The following is a 10590-nucleotide window of genomic DNA, read 5'->3' on the forward strand; positions in this document are numbered from 1 at the left end:
GCACCAAAAAAAAAAGAGTTAAAAGTTTCTTATTTTGTTCAATTCCAAATCAAAGTTGTGGAGACCAGCTGAGCTGCGAAGCAGAAGGCAGTCATATTTTCACTGGTCATAACTAGGGACGTACAATATTTTGTTTTTATTTAACCAGGTAGGCCAGTTGAGAACAAGTTATCATTTACAAATGCAGACCTGGCCAAGATAAAGCAAAGCAGTGCGACAAAAACAACAACACAGAGTTACACATGGGATAAACAAAGGTACCGTCAATAACACAATAGACAAATCTGTATACAGTGTGTGCAAATGAAGTAAGGAGGTAAGGCAATAAATAGGCCATAGTTGAAGTAATTACAATTTAGCAATTAACACAGGAGTGTGCAGATGAGGATGTGCAAGTAGAAATACTGGTGTGCAAAAGAGCAGAAAAACAAATATGGGGATGAGGAAGGTAGTTGGTTGGATGGACTATTTATAGATGGGCTGTGTACAGCTGCAGCGTTTGGTAAACTGCTCTGACAGCTGATGCTTAAAGTTAGTGAGGGAGATATGAGTCTCCAGCTTCAGTGATTTTTGCAATTCGTTCCAGTCATTGCAGCAGAGAACTGGAAGGAAAGGCGGCCGAAGGAGGTGTTGCCTTTGGGGTTGACCAGTGAAATATACCTGCTGGAGAGCATGCTACGGGTGGGTGTTGCTATGGTGACCAGTAAGCTGAGATAAGGCAGAGTTTTACCGAGCAAAGACTTATAGATGACCTGGAGCCAGTGGGTTTGGCGACGAATATGTAGCGAAGACCAGCCAACGAGAGCATACAGGTTGCAGTGGTGGGTAGTGTATGGGGCTTTGGTGACAAAACGGATGGCAAATGTGATAGACTGCAGACAATTTGCTGAGTAGAGTGTTGGAGGCTATTTTGTAAATGACATCGCTGAAGTCAAGGATCGGTAGGATAGTCAGTTTTACAAAGGTATGTTTGGCAGCATGAGTGAAGGAGGCTTTGTTGCGAAATAGGAAGCCGATTCTAGATTTAATTTTGGATTGGAGATGCTTAATGTGAGTCTGGAAGGAGAGTTTACAGTCTAAACACATACCTAGGTATTTATAGTTGTCCACATACTCTAAGTCAGAACCGTCCAGAGTAGTGATCGTTTGCGGGCAGCGATCGTTTGAAGAGCATGCCACGGAAGGAGAGTTGTATGGCATTGAAGCTCGTTTGGAAATTTGTTAAGTGTCCAAAGAAGGGTTAGATGTATACAGAATGGTATCGTCTGCGTAGAGGTGGATCAAAGAATCCCCCGCAGCAAAAGCGACATCATTGATATATACAGAGAAAAGAGTCGGCCCGAGATTTGAACCCTGTGGCACCCCCAAAGACTGCAAGAGGTCCGGACAACAAGCCCTCCGATTTGACACACTGAACTCATCTGAGAAGTAGTTAGTGAACCAGGTGAGGCAGATATAAATCGGTGAACATATCGGAATCGGCTGATATTAGCTAAAAATGCCAACATCGGTAACGGCCGATGTCTAGTTTAACGGCCGATGTGCAAAACCGATGTCAAAGCTGACGTGCATACCTATATAACGAAGGTACATGACGCCACGTAAAATGTTGCGCTATACGTGCAACACAGCATTCCTAAACTAGCCCACAATCTCTGCTGTGCGGATCGAGCAGACAACAAGTCAAGCAGTCATTTGAAAGAGTAACAAAGTTTCAGCGAGACAACTAAATGGCGAAATCCAAGATAATGGAATTCATTGCCCTTGACAATCAACCGTTCTCTGTCGTGGGTGATGTTGGCATTCGCCGACTGGTCGAGCACTGGGTAACACTACCATGTGCGCTATTTTTCCGATGTTGCCCTACCGGAGTTACACAGTAATAGCGTCACTGCTATTAGCTTCACGACATACATACTATGGAACGCTGTTTGGGTCTTTGCGTGTCAAAAAATATACAGTAGCACTGTCAAAGCTTTACAAAAAAAGTCAGCAAACAAGCAAACACCGGCCACGAATGATGTGTTTACAATACCGCACTGGTAATAAAGCATCATTTGTTCGACCACAACTTCTGGGGTAGCCTGAAAACAATGACCAGTAAAAAACTTGTGTCATTTTCATTGTTCTTAGCAATGATTTAGGAATCCTTGTAAGTATTAGCTAGGTTGCCACTTGTTGTTCACCTATTGATATTGAACTTCAGTTCATGAAAATAAATAGCTAGCCAGCTACTTAACCCTGTTGGCCAAAGCTAACGTTATAAGCAACCAACTAGCTTCATCTGGCTAGTGACGCTCGACCGGACCGGGTTATGTGTTGTGAAGCTAGCCACAATAAGGATTAGCCACAATAGTAGGTTTGCCTTCAAAATAAAATAATGTAATTGACAGTGACGCAATTGAATATAAATAGTAGAATTATGCCATACTTTTATTTTGAAGGCTAACTGCAAAGCCTACTATTGTGGCTAGCTTCAAACATGCGCCCGACAACCATTAATCAAATAAGAACTGGTTATTTTAGACGATGACACCTAGCTATATGGTTAGCTTGCTAACTACAGCTACTGAAACAGATGTCGTTTTGCTATGTTTTTGGGGAAGAACATTGTTTGCATCCATGAGCAAGCCAGCATTTTTTTTATGACCAGCACTTTAGGTGCACGAGACAACTTTACCAGCATCATAGCATACGTATCGATGAATCGTTGTGACATATAAAATATGATTGAGTGTAATCAATGTGTAATAACTACATCAAACATTTGTAAATGTGTTAAATTATTATGTGACGAGCAGTCATATTCAGGTCCTGATTGGTCAACAAGCTTATTTGACACGTTAAATAGTATATTTTTTTGACACACAAAGACCCAAACGGCGTTCCATAGAAATCCTGGTTTAGAATGAAACGACTGAACAACGAAACAGCACAGCAAGTAAGTGAAAGAAATAGGTTTTGATTATGTTTTACTGGTAATGGGGACATACGTAAATGCCAACAAAATAACTTTTTGGTCAGTGTGGTGTGTGTAATCTTTATTTAACTAGGCATGTCAGTTAAGAACAAATTATTATTTACAATGACGGCCTACCCCGGCCAAACCCAGACGACGCTGGGCCAATTGTACACCGCCCTATGGGGCTCCCAATCACAGCCGGATGTGATAAAGCCTGGATTCGAACCAGGGACTGTAGTGACACCTCTTGCATTGAGATGCAGTGCCTTAGACCGCTGCGTCCATGTGTATGTGTGTGTGTTAACTATAACTGTACTAGAATGCTTAAAAGGCCACTGAAATATTAAATATTGGTTATCTGTATCGTTTTTTGGGGGCAAGGAAAATATTAGATATCGGTATCAGCCAAAAATGTCATATCGGTGCATCACTAGTCACAACAACTAAAGAAGCTTGCGAGCGGTTGGGAGGTAAAACAAGATAAAGGAAGGTACATGTGACTGACCATGGCAGTGCACTCCTAGCCCTAAAGGAGTACCGTAATTTCCGGACTATTAAGCGCACCTGAATATAAGCCGCACCCACTGAATTAAAAATATATATATTATTTTGAACATAAATAAGCCGCACATGTCTATAAGCTGCAGGTGAAACACGGCTTGTAACAAAAATAAAAAATTAGCAGTAAGCTTTAGTTGTCTTTTTGCACTGAGTCAATTCCTCACGCTGCTGTTTCCAACGTCTTATCATCGACTCATTAAGACCAAGCTCACGTGCAGCAGCTCTATTTCCTTTTCCAACAGCCAGATCAATCGCCTTCAACTTGAAAGCTGCATCATATGCATTTCTCCGTGTCTTTGCCATGATGAGGGTGACAAAATGACTACCGTAATCAGAATGATGGGAAGTTTGAGAGCGCTCAATTTAATCTAAACAGTAAAAAAAAAAGTTGTTTGACCTTAACCCGTTCGGCAATTTCATTGGTCTAATGAAAGCTTCATGCCGGCAAAAAACGGAGCACGTCACAGAATGTGTTATTTTTTATTGAAAGCGGGAAAAATCCATATATTAGCCGTGTCATTGTTTAAGCCACGAGGTTCAAAGCTGGGAAAAAAGTTGCGGCTTATAGTCCGGAATTTACGATAGTATGAACCTGATTGAATGGTGTAGGTAGGCTATAGACACCACATACAAATCATCCTTCAGCCGGCTGCAGTACTATTACCCAACTAACCCTTATAGTCCTAAATGGGGGCAGCTTAAAGTTTGGTGTGAATATTATCATAGAATTTAATGAGACTTTTGTACTACCATTCTCCTGGCAGAAGGAAATTATGATCGCAGCATGGGTTAGATACAGATGAGTTATATAGTTAGCTATACAGCTAGCTACTTTTCTCAGATGCAAAACATAATTAAAATTGCTTTTTAGTCCTTGACTAGGCTTTATCTGTGTCTGGGAAACTGTCCCAAAGTGATTCAAATCAGGCAGACAAGGTGCAGCAAGTAACCCACCTGCAGACTCTGTTGTTTAGTCCTCCATTTGATGAGTAGATTCTTGTAAAGCAGGCTTTTCGTTTGATGCCAGACTCCGGCATCTCTTCTGATTATGTTGGGCTGCATACTAACGTTACTACCAGCATGCTTCAACTGTCTGGGGCATGAATGAGGACGTTCTCCACAGCTGGGCGCAATAGCTGCAAAACAAGAGATAAAGCATCCTCCTTGTTTTGAGCAACGTTTTTTAGATGGCTCACTAACTACTAGATTGATAAATTGTTGGCATTCATTTGATGATGGAAGGGATCTCAAGGGAGGTAGCTAGCTAGCTGGCTGGCTAGCTAAATTAATGCATGGGTCAACAATTTAAGCTAGCTAGGCTAATTGGACGATTCCACGGCAGCTGAAAATATTTTTGGCATCTCAGATTGTTCTTGAAATTCTCACATAGAAACTTCATTGGGAGGAAGGATGTTTAACATGTTTTTTACATTTGTATCACAAATCATTTTGTAGAAAATCATGATGAAATTAGCCATTTTAGGCCATATAAAGACCTATACATGCCTCCAGTAAGACCCTATGATCAGTGAACCTTACATGATACAGAAACCATCTTGGTGTCATTATACTCCTTATAGTGTTCTCTTAAATATGGAGTATGTCTACATTCTGAAATACAAATGTTCATGTTCATTTCATTAACATTAAAAATATTAATATACCCCTTTTTGATTGATTATTGTTAGACATTGTTTGCAGCAATAGTTATACTCTTCTAACACGTTGAATTTCCAGAGTTCTCCCTCTGGTACTTTTAATGATATGACCCATTTTATAAATAGAAATGGACATTATAGGTCATCAACCAATCACAGCCCTTCTTTAGGATTGCACATTCAGCAAGTCACCAGAGGGAGTTCCCACTGAATCCATTTTTCCATTCACGGTGTTGGTGGTGCTCATAAAAGGTATCCTCATTTCAGAATTAGCAGACAGCCCACTCTTGAAAACGTATTTAAGCTTTATTTAACCCAATGAGTCCAACTGTCTCGCCAGTGTGATTTAGGACTTCTAACCCATTTTAAACAGTGTGTTTGTGCTATAGACTTATTGTACCATAGGATATGTCTATTTCTTCTGCATGTGTTGGTACCAACCATTCATCTGTGTAATTAATTGGGGCTGAGCTAGAGCAGTCTTTGTGAGACAAGTGCTGATCTGTTTAATAAATATGTGCAGATCTTTTTTTTATAAAAATGTCTGTAGTCAGAATGATTAGAGCTACAAACTATGAAAAGCTTGATGGAAATCTGAGACTCATGAACACGCATGTGTAACATGTTTTGCTCTATGACGCTCACAAGCTACACAAGAGTCACAAGAGTTGGAAGGGGTTCTTCTACATAGAAGATAATTGAAAATACCAGGACATACTGTCTACAATACTGTAATAAACTCATACTGCAGTTTCTGTCACAAACAGTTGTCACTGACTAGTTGGTTATTCATTTCCTGCAGAGCAAACAATTTCTGTACTTACATCATTCATATAAAATCTTTTTTTGTTTGTTTTGGAAGGCATTTTTTTTATTTTGACATTTGTCACTATTTCACAGGAGAGGCATTTGAACAAAAACATGTATTTTTTTATCAAAATGCGTTTTTTGGCAGAAATGCCTTCTGAAACGTGAACTTTCATGTGCCTTAATAACAAACTTGTATTCCATCCATAAACATGAATAAGCCCAGTTGGTTAAGCCACGGAAAAAGACATGAACCTTCCCGCTAGCCATGATTGGCAGAGATAATGGATGGGCTGGATATGCCAGGAGATGAGTTTGAATTGGTCTTCCATGTAGTATCTTCTGTCTATAAACGTGAGCTGCTCAGTATGTGTTGATAGTCCTTTCTACCGCACCATTTTTGAAAGATATGTTAGCCATCGAAAACTACAAAAGTTTTGATACTTTTCTCAACAACATTGAAACCCTGAATTTAGCAGGCGCTATCGACAGACCAGTTGGAACAAGTGATGGGTACTTTCTGCACATGCTACGGTCAGTGTGAACCGGAGTGACTTAACAACGCTGGCCAAAAAAGATGTAGCTACAAACAAAACGGAGTTAAATGGTTCCAGTCTGCCATGAAGCATTCATCCATGAAACGGGTAAGAGTCGAGCTACATTTTCAGATATAAGTTTCTAATTTTGTCAGAAAGTAATTTTCATTGCAATTTAAAGCATACTGTTGGCTAGCTAGCGAACATTAGCTTGCTGGCTAACATTATGTATTATCTGTGTAGTAATATTATTCAAATCAGAATTCCATTTGCATTGCTAGTTATAGCCTAATGTTAGCTAGCTAACATTGAAGCTAGTTGTTAGCTTTAGCTACCTGCAGAGTCATACTACAGCTATGACAAGCTCAATGTAAATCAAATTTTATTGGTCACACATTGGTCCAGCAGATGTTATTGCGGGTGTAGTGAAATGCTTGTGTTCCTAGCTCCAACAGCGCCGTAGTATCTAACAATTCACAACAACACACAAATCTAAAAGTTAAAGAATGGAATTAAGAAATATCTCAATATTAGTATGAGCAATGTCAGAAGGACATGTCTAAACAAAAGGCTGCACTTCACCAGATGATTACATGACCCATCAAGTTAGCAAGGTGTGACTAGGGGTGATGACGGCCATCTATCGTATTTCATGAACATGTGTACATGTCTAGACAATAGTTACCCATCCACTTAGCTAGATGTGGCTTGGGTTGGTTTTAGCATTTCCTTCACATGACCCATCAAATTTAAACAAGTGTGTTGGGAAAGCGTCATCAAATAACTAAACATTTTAAATCTGGACACGTTCTCCTTTTGATATTGTTACTATGCAAATAACCATTTCACTTTACCATTTACACCTTCTGTATCCTCTGCATATGACAAACTTAGATTATATTTGATATAGTGTGCGTTTACCAGAGACGGTAATGTGAAGAACAACATGACCTGCACCAAAGTCAGATTAGCATATACGCCAAGGACTAGATAGTGTATTTTTACCTGGAGTTTTTCCTTATATTAGGCAACTATTTTTACCACTTTTAATCTTGAAATCTTTAATGTTTACTTAACTACTCACTCTGTTTAGGACATGGCCTCACATATGAATACTTAAAGAGATGAGTGGGGCTAAGGCTTAAGAGGGTGTGAATGATGCTGAATGGGTGTAGACAAGGAAGAGTTCTCCAGTAGGTGTACCAAAACAATCAAGGGCCATTTTCTCAAAAGTGGTGTTACAAATTTATCAACTTTCAAAGCAGAATTACTTTTCCCATTGTTCCTCAATCTACTTTTATCCTACGTAAAAAACACAATTTCAAATGTTGCTACATAAGACCGAATCGAGTCGATCGTCACATTTTAGAGCACAATATAAGGAGTAGCTATAATGTAATGACACCAAAATGCTGTCTGTATCATGTAACGCTATCAGTGGAGGCACCTCAGAGGAAGGGGAGGACCATCCACATTTTGCAAAGGTCTACAGTAGCCTCCACAGCATCTGTAGGGTAGGACCATGGTATAGCTGGAGGACAGCTATCTTCCGTCTTCCTCTGGGTACATTGACTTCAATACAAAACCTAGGAGGCTCATGGTTCTCACTCCCTTCCATAGACTTACACAGTAATTATGACAACTTCCAGAGGACGTCCTCCAACCTATCAGAGCTCTTGCAGCATGAACTGACATGTTGTCCACACAATCAAAGGATCAGATAATCAATTTAGTACTGAACACATAAGCTACAGCTAGCTAGCTAGCACTGCAGTGTATAAAATGAGGTGAGTAGTTGACTCAAAGAGAGAGAGAGAGACAATAGTTGAACAGTTAAACTAATTTCTTCCAAAATGAAGGAGAAGTAAGAGAGTAATTTTTTTTCAGTTTCACTTAGCTAGAAAATGCAGCTAGCTAGTTTAGCCTGCTCAAACAGAGGGATGCTATGTTAGCTAGCTGGCTATGACTATCCAACACAACACAGAAACTCTTTCAAGTCAAGGTAAGCTTTTGGTTTGACTAATTTATTGCCACCGGGGCCCGCCGGTGTAACTACTTACTGACTGTACACTAATGTAACTGCATGATTGTAGCGGGTTTACTAACTCGTTAGTTCTTTTAGCTATGCTGACTATGACGTTACTTTAGCAAATATGGTGAGAATAATGTAGGCTGTGTGTAGCGGTTTGGCTTGGAAAGGTTTTTGCCTGGTCACATACAGCTGATATGTTGTGCATCCACAAGCGAAGAGGTGAGAGGAGAGCGCATAGATAAAAGAAGGAATACAATGTGGCTGCTATGAAAGTGAACAGTGTTTACACTGCTTGTGATTACTGCTGCTCTTTAATTACTTGATACTTTTTTTTTTTTTTTTTAACTGCATTGTTGGTTAGGGGCTCGTAAGTAAATATTTCACTGTAAGGTCTACACCTGTTGTATTCGGCACATGTGTCTAATACAACTTTAATTGATACTCATTCTGAATGATTCTATTGAAAAATGTGTCTTAAAAGGATGCAAACGCAACAAAACAGGGATAAAAAAAAATACCTGTATTTGTCCAATAGCAACTCTTGTTTGCAACTGTTGGACTAATTATTACACCCTATATCAGCTAGATACAGGCAAGAGTGTGCAAGGTGGTACTGAATGTCACCGTCAGTCCTATGTCATGGTCTGTCACTTCAAATTTGTCTCTAGACCTGTGTGCACCTACGTTGTAAACTTTCATTCATAGGCTAGGTTGTAGCAACCTCATGATAGGTATAGGGAAAATTTTAGTATCATGTAGTAGTCTAAACCTATCGCTGTCACATTGAACTGGGTGAATGGAATATGAATGACAGTCATCCAATATGCTGTAATAAAAATAAGGCCATGCTAATGAAAAAACATCGTCCTCCCTCATCTTAAACGGCACTGACCGCCACTGAGCGTTATTGTTCACCGATTATAGTCTTACAGGAGGCATATAGGTCTAAAAAGGACCACTTTAATCATGATTTTCTCAAAAATGGTTTGTGATACAAATGTAAAAAGCATGAACAATGACGTTTGAGAATTGCCAGAAGAATGGCATACCAAAAATATTTGGTGTGGAATCGCCATATTATTCTACAACGTTCGTATAACACAGGGTTCAATGTGTTCAATGATTTATATAACATGCAACATGAGGAAAATCGCCAACCGAGCTGTGGCCATGGATCAATAAATAACCCTGTTGTACACGTTAGCTAGCTAGCTACAGTTGCTAGGATGCTAGCTACCTAGTTAACTAACGTTACCGACTAACTACAGTTCATGTTAGATAGCTAACATTAGCTAGCAATATTAGACAAGTGGGAATGTTAGAAGACAAAATATTATGTAGTGGATAGATACAAATATCCCAATTTAAAAATATATATTCTGGTCGGTTTTTATGTAGCTAACGTTAGCTCACTACGATACCCGTTAACTAGCTAACTGAGTGCACAAGGAGCGATGCTAGAAAAGAAAGAATGCTAACACAAAAATAGCTCTGCAATTAAATAAAATATAAAAGGTTTAGCTACTCACGTATGAAATACATTAAGACATGTCTTTTTGTCTAATTTGTTCCTTTGTGGCCCTTGTGCTCTAGGTTTAGGTCCGTTTATGTAAACAAACCCAAATCGCCGTTCCTAGTCGTCACTAGTTACAACAGTCACAAAGTCATACACCCCGCCTATTTCTACAATCTATCTTCTTAAAATGTTATTTTAAACCTAACACTAACCTTAAGCCTAACCGTAACCACACTGCTAACCTTATGCATAACCCTAAATTAAGACCAAAAAGCTAATTTTTGTTTTCATACATTTTCACGATATTGTCCAAATTGACTTTGTGGCTATGGTAACTACTAGAAATCGTGTTTTCTGTCGTACTTCGGTCTCTGCCATCGAATGCGGTACCACAGAGTGTGACGTTGACCAATCAAGAGTCATTGAAGCTGTAGTGTGCTCTGGGCTGTTGGTAAATTCAGAGCGTAGTCAGATTGTCCGTTCGTAAATGTATGGCACAACTGTAACTTTTATAGAAG

At 39.4% G+C, this 10590-nt stretch overlaps 1 protein-coding gene across 4 annotated transcripts in view; it reads right to left on the bottom strand.

Annotated features, from left to right (window-relative positions):
* abca5 (ATP-binding cassette, sub-family A (ABC1), member 5) overlaps positions 1-10324 on the bottom strand; it is a 93331-nt gene extending 83007 nt beyond the window's left edge. For 3 of the 4 annotated variants that reach the window (XM_014212913.2, XM_014212904.2, XM_045723354.1), the window contains exons 1-2: positions 10086-10324; positions 4478-4659 (exon numbers count right to left, since the gene is read on the bottom strand). In XM_014212913.2, the coding sequence (XP_014068388.1) occupies positions 4478-4659; positions 10086-10098 (195 nt within the window). In that variant the 5' untranslated portion in view covers positions 10099-10324. The remainder of the gene's footprint in view (positions 1-4477; positions 4660-10085) is intronic. The other variant, XM_014212922.2, reaches the window with a different exon arrangement.
* Positions 10325-10590: the final 266 nt, after the last annotated feature.

Source organism: Salmo salar, chromosome ssa01 (genome assembly GCF_905237065.1).
Source record: "Salmo salar chromosome ssa01, Ssal_v3.1, whole genome shotgun sequence".
NCBI classification, from domain to species: Eukaryota; Metazoa; Chordata; class Actinopteri; order Salmoniformes; family Salmonidae; genus Salmo; species Salmo salar.